The 26428-nt window shown below is 43.1% G+C and overlaps 1 protein-coding gene and 1 pseudogene across 6 annotated transcripts in view; both read left to right on the top strand.

The window, feature by feature from the left end:
- Nucleotides 1-26428, top strand: part of Atad1 (ATPase family, AAA domain containing 1) — a 69258-nt gene that overhangs the window by 7153 nt on the left and 35677 nt on the right. For 2 of the 6 annotated variants that reach the window (XM_087565325.1, XM_087565309.1), the window contains one exon: nucleotides 22475-22649. In XM_087565325.1, the coding sequence (XP_087421451.1) occupies nucleotides 22488-22649 (162 nt within the window). In that variant the 5' untranslated portion in view covers nucleotides 22475-22487. 6 annotated transcript variants of the gene reach the window in all.
- LOC148007893 (glutathione S-transferase P 1 pseudogene) lies at nucleotides 9094-9729 on the top strand (annotated as a pseudogene).

Raw genomic sequence — 26428 nt, 5'->3', positions numbered from 1 at the left:
CACACACACACACACACACACAGTGCATTAAGGGGAAGGCACTCATGCATAGCGCTCATTGAGTAGCCAGAGGAATACACCAGGAAGTTGGTTCTCTCTTTCTACCAGGGATTAAAATCAGTCCTCTGTCTTGGTGCAGAGTGCCTTTATCCACTAAGCCATCTCACCAAACGTACGGCTGTTTTAATATTAGACATGAATTTCTAAAGGAATCTGTATGAACACATCAAAATTGGAAGGCACTGACTAATTCTTCACAGTTACATACCTGTAATATAAAATGCACCAATCTAGAAGCCTGGTCCCCCTGACAAAGGAATTAGATATTATTTCCAGTCAACATTTTGTACTCATCTACATCATATCCATGGCAACTGGAGAGCCAGTGAGATGGTTTGGTGAGTAAAAGCACTTGCCATGAAAGCGGACAGTCTGTGTTTGATCCCTGGATCCTATGTAAAGGTGACAGAGAGAACCATTCTACAGACTTGTCTTCTGAGCTCCATACCCGTACTGTGGCACACTCATACAACACACACACACACACACACACACACACACACACACACACACACACAAATAATTTTAATAGGATAACTTCTGATAGTGCTTTCATAAAATCTCTCAGTGTAGATCTAAAAGCTCTCGCCATACTTCTTTTAAAGAGCCAACGACAGTGTATGTAATGAGTTTCGACAGGGACAACGCACAATGAGTCAGATGCAGACTCTGGGCTGAGATTGCTTGGTTTAAGTCTTGCTGTGGTACTGTTAAGGCTAAAATTAGTGGTTGTAGACTTGACACATCTCGGAGCACAGACCCTCAATCGAAGAACTACCTCTATCCGATTGTCCTGCAGGCCTGTCTGTGAGGTAATACTGTCAAGCCACAGTATTATAGAAAGAGTAGTATAGTATTATATAATCTTTAGCAGTCTAATTGGTGCATCATATATTTGTATAGGGCAGCAAGAATCTCTCTGTCCTGCATACTTCAGAATATTCATTTCAGTGGAAACTATGTATTTCTTATCTACCCAACATATGCTTGGCAGAAACAGAATTTGGGGATATTAAAATGGAGAATCATAAGAGCTGGGCGCACAGCACGGTGGCAGAGTGCTCACCTTAAACTCACAAGGATTCGATTCCCTACAGGACAGACAGACAGACAGACAGACAGACAGACAGACACACACACACACACACACACACACACACACACACACACACACACACACACCCCCTACAGTCTGCCTCCTACGGAATGAGGAGCGGAGAACATATTTGTCGAACCTTTTGCAGCGGGGCGGGGGGGGGGGGAGGAGGAATGGAGATGGGGGGGGGTTGTGTGAATTCAAGTACTGACATTCTAGGTTTATTCACCGAAGAAGGAATTATTCATTAAACTAAAACACTGTAATTGTAAGCTTTTAGATAACACGCAACGAAACTGACAAGAGTCCCAACCATGGGGTAGGAACAAAGGTGGGTTAGAGACCAACAAAGTCTGGAGGAGACCTAGAGAGAATTCTGAAGCAGCCGTTGTTAGATGGCTAAGACTGGAGCATCTTTTCAGCTCTTTACAAAGCACCTCAGGGAAGAAAACAATAGGAGTCAACCTCTCAGCAGATTTTACCCACCACCCGTCCCCTTTTCTGGGTCCTCTTAGACTGGAGAAGGGCGTGAGCATGCCTCTGGCTTTGGGTTGGTATTTAAACTCCACAAGCAGCGCGCAGGAAGGTAGGAGGGTTTGTGAAACTCTACCAGGTGCACTATTTTGAAGTTGAATGGGGTTTTCAGCTCTGCCAATTTAGTGGGGTTGGTTTCCTGCAGTTCTGTAACTCAAGTCGCAGGCTTTGCCTTTTGTCTTTCTTCCCGCGTCCTTCTGGTTTTATCCCCCTTATCCAGAAGCAATGACAATAGAAGCGGGAGGGGTGCGGAGCTTAAGCTTGGCTTGCCAGTGCGTGGCTGCCGGTTCCCTGTGGCGAAAAGAAAGGCCCAGCAGGGCTTTCGACGCCTGAAAATTAGTCAACTCTGCCCTTGGAAAATATGCATTCATCCTTGAATCAATCTGTCTGTCTGTGTGTCTCTCTTTGTCTCTGTCTCTGTCTCCCCCACCCCACCCCCTCTCGCCAGGAAAGCAACTTAAATGTTGAGCGTCTCCATCAGCGGGTAAAGTGCTTGCAATGCAAACAGGGGGCCCTGAGTTCGCATCCCCCGGAGTCCACGTAGTGCCAAGGGGGCCAGCACCTGCAAACCCATTGCTGGGAGGTGGAGACAAGGAGACTCCAGGAGCTCAGTTCACGCAGCTAAACTAGCCAATCAGGGAACTCTGGGCTCCTGGAAAAGACTCTCAGAAAAAGCTCTAGGAAGAGTGTTGGAGGGCACCCCATGGTGACCACTAGCCTCCATTATCGTGCAAACATATGCGAACGTGAATATGTTCATGACCTGTGTCATATCCACAAACCAATATTTTAGTAAATGTCAACACATTTACTTCAGTGAACTAAATCTTATGTGAATAACAACACTGATGTTAAAATTGAAGGTAAAAAAGACGACATGCGGGGCTGGAGAGATGGCTCAGCGGTTAGGAGCACCCGACTGCTCTTCCAGAGGTCCTGAGTTCAATTCCCAGCAACCACATGGTGGCTCATAACCATCTGTAAAGAGATCTGATGCCCTCTTCTGGTGTATCTGAAAACATCTACAGTGTACTTATATATAATAAATGAATAAATCTTAAAAAAAAAAAAAAGATGACATGCAGGGTATTCCGTTCCAAAACACCATCTGGTTTAGGGTCATGTTCTCATCTGATTAACTAATTTTTTTTAGTAGTACAAGAAATTATGTAACTTTCCCCTAAGCAAATAGCCAATTTTTGTCAGAGACAAGTCTCAGCTTAAAAAATAAATAAATAGGGGTTGGGGATTTAGCTCAGTGGTAGAGCCTAGCAAGCACAAGGCCCTGGGTTTGGTCCCCAGCTCCGAAAAAAAGAAAAATAAATAAATAAATAAATAAATAAATAAATAAATAAATAGGGCTGGAGGGATGGCTCAGTGGTTAAGAGCACTGACTGCTCTTCCAGAGGTCCTGAGTTCAAACCCCAGGGACCACATGGTGGCTCACAACCATCTGTAATGAGATCTGATGCCCTCTTCTGGTGTGTCTGAAGACAGCTACAGTGTATTCATATATAATAAATAAATTTTAAAAGAGGGGGGATAATAAATCAACTAAAGTTAGTCTAAAGACGTTCTTCTTGTATGTATTGTGTCATTTAGAACTCTGTGAGAACAAGGGCTGCACAGCCAATAAACAGCTGTTTATAACCAGAGCCAGCCCTGACAATGGACTGAGAAAGAGCCACAGTTATTCTCATGGATTGATCGACTTAATTTTAGGGTTTGTTTGTTTGAGGCAAGTCTCTACAGCCCAAACTAGCCTAGAATTCACTATGTAGTCCGAACTGGCCTCAACCTCCAGAAAAATCCTCCTGCCTCAGCCTCTTAAGTTACAGTTGTGAGCACCCACACCTAGATTAATATTTTAAATTTATCTTAGGGTCACAGAGATCAAATTTTATAGTTTTTTTTTCTTTTTGTTTCCAGAGCTGGGGACCGAACCCAGGGCCTTGTGCTTGGTAGGCAAGCGCTCTACCACTGAGCTAAATCCCCAACCCCAGTTGTTTTTTTTTTAAATAACTCTTCTCACCAGTATACAGCCTCTACTGATCATAAGACTTGGGAAGAGGGCAAGGTAAACATTGAAGACAATGAACTTAGAGGTCGCAAGAACAATGTATGGCCTCTTCATAAATCAGACTTTAATGTTGCAGACAGGATGCCAAAGGTGAAACATGTAAGGGGTCATGACCTCATGTAAAGTCAAAGAGCTGTATAAGAATTACTCTTGGGAGCTGGAGAGATGGCTCAGTGGTTGAGAGCACTGACTGCTCTACACAGAGGTCCTGAGTTCAATTCCCAGCAACCACATGGTGGCTCACAACCATCTCTAATGGGATCTTATGAGGACAGCTACAGTGTACTCATATATATACAATAAATGATTCTTTAAAGAAGAAGAATTACTCTCCCTATACACTTTAGGGAGTGAGGGAATATTAACTATCGAATATTGAAAATACCGCCTATGATATGACACCAGCATGAACTTTGGTCACCTGCTAAATGCCGGGCATTGACTTTGAATTTTTATTTTGCTTTGTTTTTTAGTGTTTTATTGTTGTTGTTCTTTGGTTTGGTTTAGTTTGGTTAATTTCACTGCATGATTTTTTTTTAAAGATTTATTTATTTTATTTATTATTATTATTTTTTTTTTTTGGTTCTTTTTTTCGGAGCTGGGGACCGAACCCAGGGCCTTGCGCTTCCTAGGTAAGCGCTCTACCACTGAGCTAAATCCCCAGCCCCTATTTATTTTATTTATACGTGTACACTGTAGCTGTCTTCAGACAAACCAGACGAGGGCATCGGATCTCATTACAGATGGTTGTGAGCCACCATGTGGTTGCTGGGAATTGAACTCAGGACCTCTGGAAGAGCAGTCAGTGCTCTTAACCACTGAGCCATCTCTCCAGCCCATGATTTGATTTTTTTTTTTTTTTTTTGGTTCTTTTTTTCGGAGCTGGGGACCGAACCCAGGGCCTTGCGCTTTCTAGGCAAGCGCTCTACCACTGAGCTAAATCCCCAACCCCAACTAATTTATTTTTATCCCAACCACAGTTCCTCTCCCTCCTAGTTCTTCCCCCTCCCCTCCCTCCACTTTATCCTTTCCCTTCAGAAAAGGGGAGGGTTCCCCAAGAATGTCAGCCAGGCTTGGCATATCAAGTTGAAGTAAGATTGGGCACTAGACGGGGGTGAGGGATGGGGGTGGAGGTGGGGGCATGGGGAAGCATAGGGGGAAAGGATCCCAAAGGCAGGCAGTAGAGTCAGAGACAGCCCTGCCCCTGCTTTACATTTTATATGTATTGTATCATTTCCTCCCCAGTGCAAATCAATGGTGCATATACTCTATTGTTCCCAAACTAAATGTAGGAAACTGAGGCCTGTGAGTAGAAGCCCAAAGTCTCCCTGATGTAAGTTCAAACCCAGGGCTATATATCAATCTTGCGTTCTTAAATTCTGTAGCTATCAAAACTGGCCCCGACAGGATTACTTTCTAAGAAAGTTAGGATGAGCAGATTCATCCTGCTGAATCAGCAGTAATGCTATAATCAGTAAGGCAATCCACTGCTCAGGTCTTGTCTGGACTATCTATCGCTCCTCCTTCCCTCTCGCCCCACCATAGGCTAAGTCCAGAGGAATGGGACTTGAGAAGCCCAATTAAACATTCCAGATTTGGGGGGGGGGGGAAGCAATAAAAAAATCCCTTTTACTCTCCAGGCACCTTCTCTTATAGAGTTCACCTCTGAAGAGAAGACGCAGATTCCACGTATAGTTTTGTTGTGTTGAGTACTGGACTAACGGAGAGCACGCTGGGTTGTAGACGCAGAGTAGACGCAGACTGAGAGAACTTTCATTTATAAAATCTCAAAGATGTCTTGTCCATTTAAATGTTTCACCAGTGCTACAAGGATATCAGTTATACCTCCGCATAGAGAAAAGGCCGTGTTTGGATGGGGATGGGCCTTAGGGTTTTTCTGTTAGCTTGATTTTTAAAATGCAAAACACTAGGACGTGCTCTTTTCCAAAGCTTTCAAAGGTGTTTTCCTGGAATCAAGGAAATGAGAGCAAGCAAGTGACCTACTTACAGCCAAAGCCAGGTTATAAAAGATGGGAGTCAAGTGTATCCTGGAACCCCAGCATCTGGCCTTGTTTCACGCTTCGCGGATCAATCTGTTGTTACAGGAGAGAACATTTCAACTGTGGTTCCTTCATTTTGGCTAAAGAAATCCCCCCTTTGTTATTCTTTTCCAATCTTTCTCACCTCCTCCCCAATTACAAAACCAAGTGGAATGGCATTTAAGACCTCTCAGGATCCCGGGTCTGTTAATCTTTTGTCTATACCTTTAAATTGCTAATGAGGCTGTCGTTAGCTTGAGCCCCTTTAAAAAAAAAAAAAATCAGTCCTGGTGTTATCCACAGAGAGTCCCATTTGAACAGCAGAGTTTGAGTAACATATGAAAGATGAACAAAATATTGTAGATCTAAAATAAATCCTTAGGTTCTAGAAGAAGTGGTTTTGGGTAACAGGAGGTGTGGAAGATAAACAGTTGGCAGCACTGAGAGAAGGGTTATGCAGAAAGGTCAGGCCATTGTGGGTTAGTACTAACTAGTCTATTCCACTAGAATGAGGAGACTACGTAATTCGCTTTATGCACTTTAAAAATTATGTGCTATGTTTTCAAAACACAAAAGCAAGGAAAGTGGATTTACAACAATCCGCTTTCTTGACTTTGTTGCTGTCTTTTAACTCTCTGTGCTTTTCATAGAGTGAAATCATCAATTCACCTTCCTAGTTACTCCGGTCTTTTGGGAGTGTAGTTTACCTGGATTCCATCTTACCATTCCAACTGGAGAGAAAGATTTTAATTTTGCCTCCCTTACCCACCCCCGTAGCACACTGTGGCTTCATATTCTTCCTCTATGTTAATTAATTGCCCATACTATTTCATTTCCCCTGTCAAAACTAATTAAGATGATTATTTTCTATACTATAGTAGTTTTATAAGAACCCTGGTTATCAAGTAACGATCGTGGTGACATAATTACTGCTATAGGCGTTCATGTATGAGTTGAGCTTCCGTCTTCCTTCCGAAGTCACTGTTAAGTGAATTCCAGTGAGCGATGAGTAGACTCGGGTTTGGCGTGTTTGCTTCCGTAAAGAATTCTAGATGATTCTTCCTTCCAAAGGAAAGGGTGTTTTGGTTTGGTGGTTTAATCGATTTCTCTCTGTCTCTCTTTGTCTCTCTCTCTCTCTCTCTGTCTCTGTTTCTCTCTCTGTCTCTGTTTCTGTCTGTCTCTGTCTCTGTTTCTCTCTGTCTGTCTCTGTCTCTGTTTCTCTCTCTGTCTCTGTTTCTCTCTGTCTGTCTCTGTCTCTGTTTCTCTCTGTCTGTCTCTCTGTCTCTGTTTCTCTCTGTCTGTCTCTGTCTGTCTCTGTTTCTCTCTCTGTCTCTCTCTGTCTCTGTTTCTCTCTGTCTGTCTCTGTCTCTGTTTCTCTCTGTCTGTCTCTGTCTCTGTTTCTCTCTCTGTCTCTCCCTGTCTCTGTTTCTCTCTGTCTGTCTCTGTCTCTGTTTCTCTCTCTGTCTCTCTCTGTCTGTCTCTCTCTGTTTCTCTCTGTCTGTCTCTGTCTCTGTTTCTCTCTGTCTGTCTCTCTGTCTCTGTTTCTCTCTGTCTGTCTCTCTCTGTCTCTGTTTCTCTCTCTGTCTCTGTTTCTCTCTCTCTGTCTGTCTGTCTCTCTCTGTCTCTGTTTCTCTCTGTCTGTCTCTCTGTCTCTGTTTCTCTCTCTGTCTCTGTTTCTCTCTGTCTGTCTCTGTCTCTGTTTCTCTCTGTCTGTCTCTCCCTGTCTCTGTTTCTCTCTCTGTCTCTGTTTCTCTCTCTCTCTCTCTCTCTCTCTCTCTCTCTCTCTCTCTGTTTCTCTCTCTGTCTCTGTTTCTCTCTGTCTGTCTCTGTCTCTGTTTCTCTCTGTCTGTCTCTCCCTGTCTCTGTTTCTCTCTGTCTGTCTCTGTCTCTGTTTCTCTCTCTCTCTCTCTCTCTCTCTCTCTCTCTCTCTCTCTCTCCTCCCCTACCTTCCCCTTCTCTGTTTTGAGACTAAATTGTAGTACAGGCTGGCTTCAAAACCTTTAGATTCATGGTGATCTTCATGTCTCAGACTCTCAAGCTGCTGGTATTGTAGGCTGAGCCACCACATCCAGCTTGTTCAGATGTCTTTATCTTGGTTGGTTACTGACAGATTGGCCTTTTGGACTCTACTGGTAAAGATTTTTGCAGAAATACAACTAAAGCTCTCACTCACCAGGGCATACTTTCTCAAGCTATAGTTTAAAGTCATCCAAGAGTCATCTCACATGCTTGTTTGATTTCTGGTAGACTGGTTTAGGCAGAATTATTTCTTACAGCATAAGAGAGTGGCAGGTTCTAACAGACTTTTCCTTGTCTGTCAGATGTAAAAAGCCAGGCACAGGCCACCCACCCACAACCTACAGGTTTTCTCAGGGCCATATCCAAGCTCTCTGCCAGCCAGGTCCTTTACCTGTTGTAGCACGATCTCACAGGGTGAGTCCACCTGGCCCTTTCTTCCTTTTCATGTACCTTCCCCAGCTCCCAGATCTGGCCCAAGCCCCACATCTAGTACCCTGACCTAGTTAGGACACCCCTTCTGACACTTCGCCAACTCCTAGCTTGGACCAGAACACCCATCTTGAATGCAAACCAGTCCCCGTGTCCACCTGCCCTTCAATCCACCTAAACCCAACTTCCAGTCCAACCCAGCAGGTAAATCCTGGGCTATGTTCCCACCAGCTGTGTTTATATCAGACACAGAGCTAACAAAAGAAGTAAAAGTGACAAGATCTCATCGCTAAATAGATATAGATATAGATATAGATATAGATATAGATATAGATATAGATATAGATATAGATATAGATATAGATATAGATAGTAGCCCCCTCCTCCAAATCTACCAGTCTTTTTTTTTTTAATTTATTCATTTATTATATATGAGTACACTGTAGCTGTCTTCAGATGCACCAGAAGAGGGCATCGGATCTCTCCACAGATGGTTGTGAGTCACCATGTGGTTGTTGGGAATTGAACTCAGGACCTCTGGAAGAGCAGTCGGGTGCTCTTAACCACTGAGCCATCTCTCCAGCCCCCCTACCAGTCTTATAGAAATATTCTCCAATGAAAATCACCTAAAAGAACCCCAGGACACACACAGCTTAAAAGAGCAATCATAAACTCAAATAACTCAAGGAGTTTGAAGAACATTAAAAACAAATAAGAACCAACTCAGTAAGAGACTGCACCAAATAATATTAAGAATAAATGCTCGGGGCACCCGTGTCTGAGATACCTCACTGTCTGTGCAGCTCTGGGTCCACACCTCCGTTAACGAAGTGGCAATGCTGCCAAACACCATTGTCTACTTTCTAGTTCAAGGACAGTGTGAAGCCATGCACATGTTGCTGGCTGATCAGGGCCAGAGCTGGAAGGAGGAGGTGATTCCCATAGATATCCGGATGCAAGGCTTGCTCAAGCCCACTTGTCTTTATGGCCAGCTCCCCAAGTTTGAAGATGGAGATCTCACCCTTTACCAATCTAATGCCATCTTGAGGCACCTGGGCCTCTCTTTGGGGCTTTATGGAAAAGACCAAAGGGAGGCAACCTCGATGGCTATGGTGAGTGATGGGGTGGAGGACCTTCCTCCACTGCAAATATGTCACCCTCATCTACTCCAACTATAAGAATGGTAAGGATGACTACGTGAAGGCCCTGCCTGGGCATCTGAAGCCTTTGAAACCCTGCTGTCCCAGAACCAGGGAGGCAAAGCTTTCATCATGGGTGACCAGATTGCCTTTGCTGATTACAATTTGTTGGACCTGCTGCTGATCCACCGAGTCTTGGCGCTTGGTTGTCTAGACAACTTACCCCTGCTCTCTGCCTATGTGGTTTGCCTCAGAGCCCGGCCCAAGATGAAGGCTTTTCCCCGACTGTGTGACCCATTCCATCAATGGCATGGGCAAACTGTAGTGGACTGAAGAGACAAGAGCTTCTTGTTCCCCCTTTTCTAGACTAATAAAGTTTGTAAGACAAAAAAAAAAAAAGAATAAATGCTAAGGGCTGGTAAGATGGCTCAGAAGAACTCTGGCTGCTCTTCTAGAGGTCCTAAGTTCAATTCCCAGCAACTACATGGTGGCTCACAATCATCTATAAAGGGATCTGATGCCCTCTTCTGGTGTTTAAATACGCATGCAGACAGAGCACTCATTCCTGCATTAAAAAAAGAATAAACAAATAAATAAAATTAAAATAGCAGGAGGAAGAAGAAGAGGAGGAGGATGAAGAAGGAGGAGGAGGAGGAGAAGGAGAAGGAGAAGGAGAAGGAGAAGGAGAAGGAGAAGGAGAAGGAGAAGGAGAAGGAGAAGAAATGCTCAGCTCCGAAGTTTGGTGTGGTGTCCATTACTTTAATCCTAGCACTTAGGAGGCAGAAGCAGGCAGATTTCTGAGTATGAGGTCAGGCCAGAGCATGCTCCTGGACAGAGAAACCCTGTCTCAAAAAAAGTCAAGACCAAAATAAAAATTTTTCTTAAAAAAAAAAAAAAAGCCAGGTGGTGGTGGTGCATACTTTTAATCCCAGCACTTGGGAGGCAGAGGCAGGCAGATTTCTAAGAAATCAAGGCCAGCCTGATCTATAGAGCAAGTTCAGAACTCAAGGATAAAGTATAAATAGATCAAACAAGCAAAGAATATGAAAAAATTTAAAAAACAATAAAAATCAAGAAAAAAACATGGAGGATACAATGAAAGGGCCAAACCTTCAAATCATAGGACTCCATAGATGATGGAGAAGAATCCCAGGTCAGTGGCACAGACCAGATCTTCATTGAGATCACAGGAGAAAATGTCCACAAACTAAGGAAACACACACCCATACAGAGACAAGAAGCATACAATACACCAAATAAGACCAGAAAAGAAGGGGTTGGGGATTTAGCTCAGTGGTAGAGCGCTTGCCTAGCAACCGCAAGGCCCTGGGTTTGGTCCCTAGCTCCGAAAAAAAAAAAAAAAAAAAAAAAAAAAAAAAAAAAAAAAAAAAAAGACCAGAAAAGAAAATTCTCGGGGGCTGGAGAGATGGCTCAGCGGTTAAGAGCACTGACTGCTCTTCCAAAGGTCCTGAGTTCAAATCCCAGCAACCACATGGTGGCTCACAACCATCTGTAATGAGATCTGATGCCCTCTTCTGGTGTGTCTGAACAGCTACAGTGTACTTATATATAATAAATAAATAAATCTTAAAAAAAAAAAGAAAATTCTCATAGAATATTATAGCTAAAACACTAAGTGCACAGAACAAAACAAGGAAGTGTGTTGAAAGCTGCTTGGAAAAAAAGCACACATCATATATAAAGGAAAACTCAGGAGTCACAGATGACTTCCTAGAAACTTTTTTTTTTTTGTTCTTTTTTTTCAGAGCTGGGGACTGAACCCAGGGCCTTGTGCTTCCTAGGTAAGCACTCTACCACTGAGCTAAATCCCCAGCCCCCTAGAAACTTTAAAAAGCAAGAAGAGACTGGCTTCTAAATGTACCCCAAATTCTAAAAGACTACAACTACCAACCTAGACTATAATACCTAGCTAAACTGTCTGCCATAGTCAAAGTCATAAGAAAAACTTTCCATGAGCCAAACAGGCTAAAGCAATTTATATCCAGAGACCAGCCCTAAATAAAACCTTAAAAGCAAAACTTCAGACTGAAGAGAGAAGTAAGCAGAACTTGGAGATAGTGAAAAGAAAAGAAGCTATAACTATAGAAACACAGACAAACACTTAGAACACAGACGGCAACAACAATAACAACACTACGACGACTGTGATCAGCAATAACTTTAAATATTAATGACATTCGCTATTCAATCAAAAGACATAGGCCTGCTGAATGGGTCAAGATACCAAATCCATCTGTTGTCTACCAGAAACTCAGATTTAAAGATGGGCACCACTTTAAAATGAAAGGATGGGAAAAAGTCCTCCAATCCAATGGGACCAGGAATTGCTCTCCTCGTATATAATAAAACAAATGTCGTTTTATTAACAACAAATTGTAGGGAGGGTATGAGGAAAAGGGAACCCCATTTAGTGTCAGTGATATTGCAAACTGGTAAGGCAACTCTGAAAATAAATGTAGCTAAAAGTATTCTACCACTTGACCAATCTACACTACTGGTTGGCATATGCCCAGAGGACTTGACTTCATATCCCACAGATATTTGCTCAGCTGCGTTCATCACAACAGTCAGGAAATGGAAGCAACAACCTAAACGTCCTTCAACTGATGAGTGGGAAATGAAAAGGCGGTCCGTACACACAATGGAGTACTATTCAGCTGTACAAAAGATGACATCTGGAGGTAAATGGGTGGAACTAGAAAGGATCTTATTGAGTAAAGTAATCCAAACACAGTCATAACTTGAAGGAAGTGCAGAAGCCATTGAACTACAAAAAGACCTGGGTGGGTTTAGTTAAAGAGGGAGGAAGGAGGAAGGTCCATACAGAAAGAGAGGGAAGGAGAAAGAGAAAAGAATGATAAGGAGTTCGGAAAAAGCCATTAAAAAAATCATACTATCTTTAATCTAAAATTACACTTAATACACACAAGTCCGTGTGTGTGTGTGTGTGTGTGTGTGTGTGTGTGTGTGTGTGTGTGTATGTAGGTAGGTAGATAGATAGATAGATAGATAGATAAATAGATAGATATAGATCTAGTTTAAATAAAATAATAAAACTTTCCCAACTGGGCTGACAGTGCTCCACTAAAACCCATGGAATATCCAACAAAACCCCCAATACCGGAAGCCCCCAGGCTCCCAAAACATTACATGGCATTTTTGTTACCTTAGGATGCCTCCTAGAGGTGGAAAACTAAGTCTCCATTGCTGAAGACGCCGTGTGCCCAAGACACTGAGGATCAAAGCTGGAACTGAACTGACCATCCTCCTCCCTGAGGACTAGCTTTCCCGACACCAGAAGGTATTCTGCAAACTTCCAAGGGAGAAGCCAGGCAGTGGTGGCACAGGGCTTTAATCCCAGCACTTGAGAGGCAGAGGTAGGAGGATCTCTGTAAATTGGAAACCAGATTGGTCTACAGAGTGACTTCTAGGACAGCCAGGGCTACTCAGAGAAACCTTGTATGGAAAAACTTAAAATTTTAAAACAATAGAAAAAGTTCCAAGGGAAAGAAGCAACAGTCCTACCAAGCTGTGATGCCTATGAACCGCAAAACTCTTAGTACTCTTAGCGCAGTAACTTTTAGTACAGTAGTGATATCTATATCTTGGTGGCACCCAATCAAGTCTAATTGGACTTAAGGCCCCTCTACTGATTTGTTTTGAATTCTGGGAAGGAGCGTGTGTGGTTTGTAGAAAGCCAGTAATTTGATATCTTTTAAAAAAAATTATTCTCTCGTACATTAAATCCTGACCGAAGTTTCCCCTCCTTCCACTCTTCCCAATCCCCTCTCCTCCAGATCCATTCTTCCTCCTCCTCACCCTCCTCTCCCTCCATTTCCCTTTAGAAAAGAGCAGGCCTACCAGTGATATCAACTAAACTTGGCTAACAAGTTACAATAAGACCAGGCACATCCCCTCATATCAAGATTGGATGAGGCAATCCAGTAGGAGGAAAGGGGTCGCAAGAGCAGATGAGTCAGATACCTCTCACCACCACGGTTAGGAGTACGGCAAGAACACCAGGCTGCACAAGTATAACATACGCAGAGGACCCAGCTCTGACCCATACGGGGTCCCTTATTTATCACTTCAGTCTCGCGGAGCCCCTCTGAGCCCTGCTTAGTTGATTCTGTGGGCCATGTTCTCTTGGTATCCCCTCTGTCTCCTATGATTCTTGCCCCATCCCTTTTGGGGGTTTCCCTGAGCTCTGCTTACTATTTACTGTGGGTCTCTACATCTCTCCCATCAGTTGCTGGATGAAGGGTTTCTGATGACAACTGGGTTAGTACCAATCTATGAATATAGCAGAATATTGTTAGACATCATCTCAGAGATGTGCTTTTGGTTTTCACTTCTCCCTTCCTTCCTTCCTTCCTTCCTTCCTTCCTTCCTTCCTTCCTTCCTTCCTTCCTTCCTTCCTTCCTTCCTTCCTTCCTTCCTTCCTTCCTTCCTTCCTTCCTTCCTTTTTTTTTCTTCTTTTTTTGCCAGTCGATTTTGGTTCTAGACTAGGTGTCTGGGCCTCTGGTTCCTGGCTATCCAGGCAGTTAGGCGTGGGCTCCCTCTTGTGGCGACTTGGCCACTCCTACATGTACTGCACCACCCTTGCCCTAGAACGTGTTTCAGAGTAGGGCACATTGTAAGTTGAACGTTTTGTGGCTGTGTTGGTGTCTCAGTACTACTACCAGAAGCCTTACCTGGTTACGGGAGATGGCTTGTTCAGGCTCTGTGTCCCCCATTACTAGGAGTTTTCGCTAGGATAACTCTGGTAGATTCCAGAGAGTTTCCACTGCACTAGGTTCCCACATCACTCCTCAAGTGCCCCCAAATTCCAGTTATCCCTCCCAGTAATCTCTCCCTCCCTCCCTCCCTCCCTGTTTGACCTTTTCTGTTCTCATCCTCCTCCTCCTCCCCCTCCCCCAGTCTGTTCACAGAATCTATTTTCCCTTTCCAGGGAGATGCATGGGACCTCACCCCTTTGATCCATGCTTATTACCTCGCTCCCTGGGCCTGTGGACTGTAGCCTGGTTATCTTTTACTATCAGCTAGTTTCTGTTATAAGTGAGTGCATGCCATGTGTGTCTTTCTGGGTCTGGGTTAGCTCACTCAAGAGGATTTTTTTTTTCTAGTTCCATCCATTTGCCTGCAAATCCCATGGTGTCATTTTTTTTTTTTTCTTCTCTTTTCTTTTTTTCGGAGCTGGGGACCGAACCCAGGGCCTTGCGCTTGCTAGACAAGCGCTCTACCACTGAGCTAAATCCCCAATCCTTTTTTTTTTTTAAAAGACAGCTGAGTGATACTCCATTGTGTAAATGTACTACATTTTCTTTTTCCATTCTAATGTTGAGAGACATCTAGTTTGTTTCCACTTTCTGGCTCTGATGAATACAGTTGCTATGGACACAGTTGAGCAGTTGTCCTTGTGGTAGGATGGAGCGTCCTTTGGGCAGTAATTTGATCTCTTAAGGCCTAGATGAAAGAAATCTCCTAAATTAAAACATTAGGTACAGCAGAGATAGGCAGACCACTGGAAAGGAAATAAGCATCAACATTTATTTTGATCATGTATACTGTCTTATGACTCTCTGCCCCCAAGTCTCCAAGCTTGGACCAGATGTATTATCACATATCTTTACTTAATAAACCCACTTTGTTTTAAGATTTATTTATTTTATGTGTATGAGTACACTGTTGCTATCTTCAAGCATGGCAGCAAAAGAGGGCATCAGATCTCATCACAGATGGTTGTGAGCCACTGTGTAGTTGCTGGGAATTGAACTCAGGACCTCTGGAAGAGCAGACAGAGCTCTTAACCACTGAGCCATCTTTCCAGTTCCCCCGTTTTGTCTTAACTCCTTTTTATGTATTGTTGATGATGAGAGGAGGAGGAGGAGAATGCATAGTCAAGGATCTGACTTTATCTGGAGGTCCCAGCGACAGTGATGGCAATACTGTCAACTGACAGAACCGACAAGGTCTAGAATCACAGAGAAAAGTCCCTAGGCATACTTGAGAAGGAATCTCTGGACTAGGCTAATTGATAGACTCATTGTGAACTTGAGCAGACCAGATATTGGCCCAAACATAAGGGAGCCCCAAAGATTTACATTCATTTTGCTTGCCTTTTCATATGCTGGCGAGTTTCTAGTATTTCTGCCATTGTTAATATTGCTGTCTCTGGCATCTTTCACTGAAATCAGAATCCAGATTCTTACTCCTAAAGACTAGTAGTAGTGGTCTCCAGGCATCCTTAAAGCTTTTGGAGTCTTGTTGGACGGCTGAGGCATGTATCCTCCAGCACTGTGCAGCTACCAGAACAGCCATTGTTGGACCACTCAAGACTACGCTGTGTCAACCAACCTAAAATTAAAACAAAAACCCAAACTCCTTAATATCTATTCATTCTAGTGAACCCCAATACAGTCCTTTAACAAGGAACTTTCCAGGACCTGGCAGCACTGCTGGGCTGTCTCTCCCCACAGCTATTGACAAACATTGTTTACTAATATAATTGTCAGCAGAGGGAGGAAGCAGTGTGTTACTATGTGGTCCAGGATATAAAGCAATTCTCCTTGCTTAGCCATCCCAATGCTGGAAAAACAGGCATGGAATACTAAGCCCAGCTTGGCTGCAGAATTCCTTAGTCCTTAAAGATGATCCTGACAACAGAGCGAAACAAATTGCCTCCTCCAGGAATATAAAGAGGTCTTAAGAAATCTGTCTTATTCCTTCGTAGTCCCACTGCCTTTATCTGAAGCGATGATGTCCCTTTTGTTTAGAGGCAGTGTTTACTTATCTTGTTCCTTGGTAGTGTATATATTCAGAAGTGGCTGGCTTTTAGATATGGTTCCTTGGAATCTTGGTGTCACGTCCCTCACTTCGCAAGAGGAAGGGGTAAATGAAAAAAAAAAGCCATCAATATGCAAAACCTGTCACCAGATGCCCTATTCTGACCCAACTGCCAGACCTCTCTTGTCTGCCTGACTGCTCAAGCGTTCAGCAGTCTCTCAGGCACCACCTCCAGGTGTCATCAGTACAGAGATGGGGGAGGAGGGGTGAGCTCACCCTAGAAACCGAAAGGCAGATGGTGAGGCCATGCGCGTCTGCGCAGCAGCGTGAGGACTTGCAGCGGGTGGTGGAAGTTTATCAAACCAGGGAAGCATTTCTTTGCCTTCTGTAAAAGGCTTCTCTCTCTCTCAGGGTTGTGTACAGCTCCAGAGTAGCAAGGGATTTCATGTGTCAAGCGTCTTTCCCAGTTAGGTTTCTGAGTCTCTGAAGCTGAACTAAGAGCCCTTTGGAGAGCACTCTGTTCATCCTATCTACCTTTCTGAATGTATCGGCACAGCGGATACTAGATCGCTATTAGTGTAGGTTGGGGAAACTAGATCGCCCTGCACTGCGCCACCGTCACGGTGCCTTAGACTGGCACACCGGCTCGGCAGGGACTGCGCATGCTCCGTGCGGGGGCGGGGCTCCAGCCCCCGGAAGCGTTCTCTCCCAGGCCGCATTTCTTTCCTGTGCGAGGCCGGGCTAATGCTTCTGTCGTCTCTGGTCTTACCTCTGGGTGAGTAGCGGGTTCCCGCGGGGCCGGGCCAGGTGCGTCCCCTATCCCTCCCGGTCCCCCAGGGCCTGGCGCTCACCTGGGGAGACCAGCCCGACAGTCACCTGCCCCCACGTTGGTCACATTTGAGCGCCGCCCGGATCCAGCGGATTAACCTCCAAGGGCGTCCGGGGCCTCGCCTTGGCGCCCGGCCCGGCGCAAGCCCTTAGGTCTCAGCGCTGGCGGGAGACTCCGGCCACTCACAAGGACATCTCTTGTAGGCGGCCTGGTCACTGGAGGATTGGGGGCCCTCAGGGCGACCTCAGGACCAGGCTTGTAAGAGGGCGGCTGGAAGGAGCCGGTCCGCTCGTGCCGGCCCTGCTCCTCCCTCTTTGTGCAGAGGCGGAGGTGTTTCTTCAGTGCTGGCCATGCTTTCACACAAGATGCTGATGTTAATAAGGACCTGCCCTCTACGCGAAGCCTGGCCTAATTCATTGTCACAGGCTGCGTCTTCAGGGCCTTGATAGGCACAGAGTTGGGACTTTGAGTTGAGAGACCATTTGTAGAACACTGCAGTGAACTTAGGAAATACTGCAGTATAAACGTTAGTAAGTTGCTCAGAGACAGGGTATCGACACCGAAACCAGAGTTTAAAGTGAAAAGATTTAAAATTATATTCGTTTAAAGGTGATTGTGAATTTCACTGGTCTTGTGGTGTTTCTTAGCTGTATGCAGCAATGCGTATATTTTGATAAAATAAGTGTTGATGCAAAATTGAAATACATTCTCTACACTTGCAGCTATTTCGCATCGTGGATATATCTATCATGCTTAGGTTTTATGAATGATAGATGGATATGTATATATATATCTCATCTGTGGAGACTGTATAAAGAAAGTATTTCCAGTCACTGCCTACAAAGCAGAATGTTTCAGTTTCATTTCAGGATTTTGAAGTCACTTAAGGATTTAGAGGAGCAGTAGTCTTTTGTTTTTATGTTTGAGTTTTGAGATACGGTTTCTCTGAGTAGCCCTGGCTGTCCTGGAACTCTGAAGACCAGGCTGGTCTCCAGCTTAGACATCTGCCTGCCTCTACCACCCAGGTGCCAAGATTAAAGGCGTCAGCCACCATCAGCCGACAGTTTTTCGAGTTCTTTATATATTGTGGACATTAATCCTCTGTCAGACAGTTGGTAAAGACATCCTCCCATTCTATGGGTTTCCTCTTTACTCAAATTTTAGCTGCTGCTACCACCACCAACCTCTGCCTAGACACGGAGTCAATTGTCTTAAATCTGCCTTGAGTCAATGTTAATACTGGACTAGGAAGACATAGAAGCAAGAGATTTGTCTGTTGGTGGTTTTTTCGATAGGATTAAAAAATTGTTACTGTTACCAGGTATGGTGACAAACAGCCTTAGTTCCAGCTCTTGGGAGGCAGGGACAGGCAGATCTCTTAGTTTGAGGACAGCCCCAGGTCTACAGAGTGAGTTCCAGGCCATCCAGGACTATGCAGAGAAACCTTATCTCTCCATAAGCAAAAATAAAAAATTGTTACTGTCTTCATGACTTTAAGGAACTATGCTTTAGGAATAACCCATAACCCTGATTTATCATTGTGATTCAGGGACTGCCCAGTAGATGGCATTTCAATGTGCCAGTTCAAATTCTTGGATTTTGGAGGCAGGAATGTTTTATGTACTTTAGATTAATCTTGAACCCATTGTAGCCCAGGTTAGCCTTGCTCCTTAACCTTGGACCTTCAGTCTTCCTTATAGTCTGCTGAGTGTTGAGATTGACAGGCTTGTGCCACTGAACACAGCTCTGACTGAAACCAGAAAACCCAAACTTTTTATTGGAATGTCATGACTTTTCAGATTATTAACAAAGCCCTTGCCCCATCTATTGGGTCATTATCAACTGTATTTGCAGTTTTATTGGGATATAGACAACAAAAGTAAAATTTTCAGGTCCTTTGAGAAGTTGATTACATGTGTCCTATTTCTGAGATCCATACAAATGGATAATACTACAGATACTTAGCCAGACTGAATTGTTAGATTAGGCGATTATAATTTGGTGGCTAAATCAGTTCCATTTTTTTTTGTTTTTAGTAATTAATAGAACGATTGTAATTTTGGGTAATTATATAGTAGCCACTATATATCAAATACAGTAGGGTTCTTTAAGTTCTTATTGAATTACTTATCATCCTAGACCAAAGTTTCTTTACCCAATCTGAGAGCTTGCAGTTGGTTATTTAAATAATTGTGATAGGAATGGCTCCTAATAGCTGAGAAGTATGAACCCTGACTTGTAAGTAAATGCTTTACAAGTCTGACGATGATGTTGGATGGCTGAAAGAATTGGGAGGTTTTTCTTTACAAGTATACATGTTAGAGCCATTCCAGAGAAGCTAGTGAGAATTATTTTAACTTAGCAGTAGTAGGAAAGGTAACTATTTTAGAAGTAGAAGGAACATGGGTATTAGTGTAAGGCCCACAGCACCTACCTGAGCAGTCTAGATTTAGATTTATTTATTTCTAGGTGAGATAATATGTATGAGTATTTTTCCTTATCCTCCCCTTCCCCCAGCCCTTGCCAAGGCTGAATGACACTGTTAGACACTGATACCTATCTCCTAAAATGTGAGTCACATCAGTCCTGATGAGCTTGTTTCTGTGAAAGTGCTGCCTTTGACACTGAAGCTGGTTCCTGCTGTAAACCTGGTTGTTGTAGTAGCTCAGGGGTGGAGCACATTTAAAAGCAGTCACATCACCTCCCTTTACCCCATTCCTGAGTTGTTTAGGGTCTCATCGTAGTCTAAGCCATCTTACAACTCGCTGTGTACTCCAGACAGGCCTCTAGCGCATGGCAGTCTGCCTCAGCCTCACAGGCACAGGTATTGCATGTGTGAGCCCCATGTCCAGATCCTCTCAGGTCACATGTAATCAGTCCAAACCCTCCCTTGTTTCTCCTTCCTCTTAGACCATGGGTTCTCACCCTTCCCAGTGCTGCTACCTTTTAATACCTCATGTTGTGGTGACCCCCAAACAATAAACTTATTTTGTTGCTACTTCATACCTGTAATTTTGCTGAGAACATGCAACATTTGTCTTTCTGATCCTGCTTATTTAATTACCACAATAGTCTCTAATTTTCATTAATTTTCCTGAAAATGATAATTTCTTTCTTTATAACACTCTAAAATCCCATTTTCTCTAAATATTTATCTGTTGATGGACACCTAGGCTAGTTCTGTATCTTGGCTATTAGGAATAGTGTAGCAAAAAGCGTAGTTGTTTAAGGATCTCTGGGATGCTGAATTACAGTTCTTTGGGTTCGTGGTATATAATTCACCTCCATGGTGATTTCTGTAGTGGCTGCAGAGCTCTCATACCTGCCAGTATTGTAAAAATATGATTCCTGCTCCCTCATGTCCTCACTGGCATTTATTTTATTGATGTTATCCAGTCTGACTGGGTAAGATGGAGTATCAAGTCAGTTTTAATTTGCATTTCTTTGCTGGCTAAAAATGTTAAACACTTTAAAATATTTATTGTCCATATGTATTTATTCCCATGAGGACTGTACTGTTTATCATTTAGTGATTGGGTGGTGTTTGTGTGTTTTAAGTTTTTAAATGCATTACAGATTATAGTTATTAACCACTTGTCAAATATATAGTTTGCAGGGGTTTTGTTGTTGCTGTTGTTGTGATTTTTTTTTTTTTAAAGATTTATTTTATTATATATAAGTACACTGTAGCTGTCTTCAGATACACCAGAAGAGGGCATCGGATCTCTTTACAGATGGTTGTGAGCCACCATGTGGTTGCTGGGAATTGAACTCATGACCTCTGGAAGAACAGTCGGGTGTTCTTAACCACTGAGCCATCTCTCCAGCCCGTGATTTTTTTTTTTTAAGCAAATACTTTAACCCCAGCCTTTCCCTCCCCTGCCCCACTTGACCAAACCCACAATCTGAAACTTGCCAGGCTAAATCCCCAGTCCATCAGTACTGTAATTTTCTTGTTTTAATTTTTTGAAAGTTCTCTTGTTTCATATTTACTTTGTTTTTGGAAGCAAAGGGTGGTTCAGAAAGTTTAATGCCACTTACCAATTAAGAAAGTGCATATTTAAGTTTTAGCAGGTTTTGAAAAACTTGAAACATCTGTGTGGGAGACAAATGAGTCTGTTCGTTGTTGCTGTAGCTATTTAAAATTCGCCCAGACCCTCGCTAGACAGCGTTGTTGAGCCCTATGGCATTAGCAGGTATATTCATCTCAGCGGTGGCTGGTTCTAGGGCACCATGCCACACTACCAGCTATTCTCTGTCCCCGGTGGTCTCTCCTCCCCTGTTCTAGCCACATGCGGTGGCCGCCCTCTCCCTGCTCACATTCCCTGCAAACCCCTACAGTCACTGTCACAACCCACACTAGCCTGACCAAATCAGTACTCCAGATGCTTGTAACTTAGCAATCAGATTTATATCTTAATTTTCATTCTACAAAATGTCCACATAATAAACTCACAACCAATTGATAATGTTATAAACTGCCCACCTAAATAAGATAAATTGATCTATAAAAAAATCCATCCCTTAAGAAATATTCATAATTACCTGTGGCCATTTAAGGCCACACAGATCTGGGTTGCCCTTCTCTGCTTCTGTCTAGTTTTTCTCCTTTCTCTTTCCCTTTACCAAAACTCTGTCCCCACCTTATTTTTTACTGTCCATTCATGGGCCTTGCCCCATCCTGTGCCTACCCTCAACTACATAAAGACAGCAATCTACAGTTCCTAGTTGGATTTCATTCTCAAATGACTCGGAGAAGACATTTTACTCTAGTATTATTAAGTGGTTTTCTTGTTAGCCTCTTTTTCTGCAGTTGGGTTAACATTAAAATCATTGTTTTCCAATGATTCTTTAAAATATACTTAAAAGCTAAGAGTAATATAATATCTGTACTTTTTTAAAAAAAGATTTGTTTATTATATATAAGTACACTGTAGCTGTCTTCAGACACACCAGAAGAGGGCATCAGATCCCATTACAGGTGGTTGTGGGCCACCATGTGGTTGCTGGGATTTGAACTCAGGACCTCTGGAAAAGCAGTCAGTGCTCTTAACCACTGAGCCATCTCTCCAACCCTGTACTTTACTTTTTAATAAGTGTTTATTTTATAACAGTGTATCTAATCTATTCAGTTTCTAAGGAAGGCTTTTAATGTGTTTATTTGCTTAACATACGGTTTTCCTTCAAATGAGACTCTTCTTAAACAGTACACAGTGTTTTACATTGACCAGAAGTTAGTTTCTTTCTTTTTTTCTTTTTTTTTTTTTCTTTTTTTTTCCGGAGCTGGGGACCGAACCCAGGGCCTTGTGCTTGCTAGGCAAGCGCTCTACCACTGAGCTAAATCCCCAACCCCTGGTTTCTTTTACTTAGGTAAGCCTGCTTTCTCTCCAAATTTTAACAAATACGGCTATTCCCTAGTGACTTTTCTCTGTGTTTTTTAAGGTTAACAATCAAGATGGTACATGCTGAAGCCTTTTCTCGTCCATTGAGTCGGAACGAAGTTGTCGGTTTAATTTTTCGTTTAACAATCTTTGGTGCAGTAACATACTTCACTATTAAATGGATGGTAGATGCCATTGACCCCACCAGGAAGCAGAAAGTGGAAGCTCAGAAACAGGTATGAGGACGACAGGTGTGAAGGTCCTGCTTCCTAACTGGCAGAGACTGTTTACCCAAGCTAAGATTATAAATGTAAAACTGTGTGCCGATTCATTGCTAGGTCTTTTTAGTATCATGCCTTAACATCTCTTTTTATTCTGTAAATGAACATCAGAAGAAAAATGATGCATGGAATATAGAGGGTTTTGTTTGTTTTTGTCTACATTGCATTTGTCTGATTCTGACACAAGAATCAGAGACGTATTTGTTCACACTTTCTTTGTACACCAGGCTGGCCTTGAACTCACAGGTCCACCTGCCATGCCCAGCATTGGTTTTTAAAAGACACTCGTTATGGACCTGAATGTAACAATGTAACTCTTCACCATCCTTCATCCCTCCTCTTCCCCACACACCCTCAAATCATGGAAATCAGTTTAACTCCCAGGTCAGAATTTGATAAATTTTCATCATTTTAGCTTTTTTTTTTCTTTCCTGGCAACAGGGTTTCTCTCTCTCTCTCTCTGTCTCTCTGTCTCTCTGTCTCTCTCTGTCTCTCTGTGTTCGTTTTTAAAGCCTTATTTAGTTTTTTTTTTTTTTTTTTTTTTTTTTTTTTTTTTTTTTTGAGGCAGGGTTTTGTGTAGCCGTGGCTGACCTGGAATTCAGCTCTGCCTGCCTCTGAGTCCCAGTGCTGGGGTTAAAGGTGTGCACCAGCACCTGGCCTGAACTTTCTTTCTCTTTTGTTTTCTTTCTTTCTTTTTTTTTTTTTTTTAACATTAACTGGCAACTCAGAATTATATAGTAAAATCATAAGAGAAATATGTATACTAGTCATAAAAGAAAATGATTCAAACTCTTTGTTCATTATTTAATATATTGCTTTTGTCGTTTGTTCTACGTCCACTTAAATTGGATCACTGAGCTATGGCCTCAGTGGAAGCACCCAAGGACGTCTGTGTTTCTGACCTGCTTAATAGCTCATCTGTACTTTCACTCTTTTTTTTTTTCTTTTTTTTCGGAGCTGGGGACTGAACTCAGGGCCTTGCGCTTGCTAGGCAAGCGCTCTACCACTGAGCTAAACCCCCAACCCCACTTTCACTCTTAATATCGTGTTTCCTCTGGGCCTGACAAAGAGCATGAGAGAGCCAGTGTTACCTCGTGATAGCCCCTTTCCTGCTCTCCTTCCCTTGTACTCTCTCCTCTACTCAAGCAGAAATATCAATGTTTTAAGGCCTACTTAACTTAGGACTGCAGTACTGTCCATAGAAGGGGAGGAGGACCGTGAGAAGGCAGTGAAACGATGCAGAGAATAGAAGCAGCATGGAGCTGTCAGCACAAGTTGTTTCCCTCTTTATTTGACTCGCCTTCCCCTGAAGTCCCTGTCCAGAGACTACAGGCACGCGGTGAGGCCCATCTTCTAAAAGACTGATGGTGAGAAAATGTGATAGTCAGAGGTTAAAAGATAAGACCGTATGTAAGTTGGTTTTTGCCCAGACATTTTTTTCTATGAAAGCAGCCTAGAGGTAGAAGCAGGTGTCCAGACCAGACAGCTGGCTAACTTGTCCAGAGGCATGTTATTTTGGAGATACTCACAAGGTACCTTTAGTGTTTATTTGTTACTCATGCCCTGCTCTCCTAAAGGAGAAACAGTAGTTATCAGGACGGGGCCTTTCACATTAGAGAGACCAGGTTTAAGCTCAGTAATTGGACGTTTTAGTTATATAACCTTGGTGGCTAATAACAGTGGTGACTTCTCAGGCTTAGTTAGAGAGGATATTTGTTTCCCCAGAACTGGATGTACAGATTCTTGTGAGCCACCATGTGGGGGCTGGAGGTCAAACCTGGGTCATCTGAAAGAACCATCGTTACTTTTAATGACTGAGCCATCTCTAACTCCTCTTTTTATCTTTTCTGGTACTGTTTCAGCACAACCTGAAGCTATAAATGAAGCTGTTACTGCAGGAGAGAGCCGGGGCAGTGACACACACACACACACACACACACACACACACACACACACAAACACACACACACACATTCACACACACACACAACACACACATACACACACAGAGCACACACACACAGAACACACACAAACACACACAGACACACACACACACAGAACACACACACACATACACAAACACACACAAACACACACATTCACACACACATACACACAAACACACACAAACACACACATACACACACACACAAACACACACAAACACACACATTCACACACACACACACACAAACACACACATTCACACACACACACACAAACACACACAAACACACACATTCACACACACACACACACACTTGCAGTAGAGAGTGGTGGAGATCAGAGAACAGCCTGGTCCCTCCATCATGTGGGTCCTGGTGATCAGGCTCAGGTCTTCAGGCTTTAGGCTTCACAGCTGTCTCAATTACCTGCTGAGCCATTTCACTGGCACGCTCGCTCTCTCTTGCGCTTGCTCGCTCGCTTGCTCGCTCTCTCCCCCCCCCCTATATTTTTTTCCCCATATATCGATAAAGGCTATTATATAAAATAAAAGACAGTTGTGAATGTGAAATGCAATAATATTTTCAGGGCAACTAGCTAATAAGGAAACACTCAGGGATTCTCAGTTTCAGTACTCTGCATTTTAGGCCTAATAATTCTCTGAGATACGGGCAGGGGCTTCTTGTGTCTTGTAGAATGGATTGTCATAGTAGCATGTCATCGTCACCTCCAAGTGTGGCAGCCAAGCATTTTTGACATTGCCAGAAGTCTCCTGAGAGGTAAAATGTTCCTTGTTGAAATCCACTGGTTTTGAGCCTTGCCTGCACAAGGCCCATGGGAGAATAAATTATTGTCTTAACCAGTCCTAAAATAGATACCTTAAATAGCTGACACAAAAGCTTTTTTTACGGTGAAAGAGAAGGTAAGCATGATCAAGAGGTAAAGGAATCTAGAAAACACTTTGTCCATTGACAAAAAACCTACAGTGGTTAAGTAAATTGGTTTATTGTGCGACTGCCTAGTGTTGTTCAGGAAATAACGTGTTTCTCCTTTTTTTTTTTCCGGAGCTGGGGACCGAACCCAGGGCCTTGCGCTTCCTAGGCAAGCGCTCTACCACTGAGCTAAATCCCCAACCCCTGTGTTTCTCCTTATAATCGCCGTCCTGTAAACACAGGCTTTATGAAAGGAATTCCTCGTAGCCATATCCCTGAGAAACTACAAAATCTTACATAATTAAAGCATTTTAGGAAAACAAAAGTGAAAAAATCAGAAGCCTTTTTTGAACATGGTTTAACAGAGTACTTCAGTTCTAAATGTTCATGTAATTGAAATTTCAGTCTATAGGTGTAGAGTTGACGTAGAATTGAAGACCAGTGATCAAAAACTCCATGTTACGTGGAGAAACAAAGACAAATGTGTATGCTGATCAGAGACCGTAGAATTGGTGGCTTAAATTCAGCTCCTGTCCCTTCCATTGGCTAGCTTTTCACCTAGAACAAATTATTACTAATATCTAACATTTAATGTGCGTGCGTGCATGTGTGTGTGTGTGTGTGTGTGTGTGTGTGTGTGTGTGTGTGTGTGTGTGGTGTATGTATGGTGTACATGTGTGTGCCTACTCACCACTGCCATGGTACCCGTGTGGAAGTCAGAGGACAACTTGGAGGAATCACACCATGTGAATTCCATGGGGGCTCAGGTTGGCAGGTCTGGTGCAGAAGCACTTGCTTGCTGAGCTGTCTTACAGCCCATGATAAATAACTTAATCATGCTAAACTTTGGCCCAT

The sequence above is a fragment of the Rattus norvegicus genome, chromosome 1 (assembly GCF_021556685.1).
Source record: "Rattus norvegicus strain SHRSP/BbbUtx chromosome 1, alternate assembly SHRSP_T2T, whole genome shotgun sequence".
NCBI classification, from domain to species: domain Eukaryota; kingdom Metazoa; phylum Chordata; class Mammalia; order Rodentia; family Muridae; genus Rattus; species Rattus norvegicus.
The sequence above is the reverse complement of the archived record's forward strand: the minus strand, read 5'-3'. Positions and strand labels throughout refer to the sequence as shown.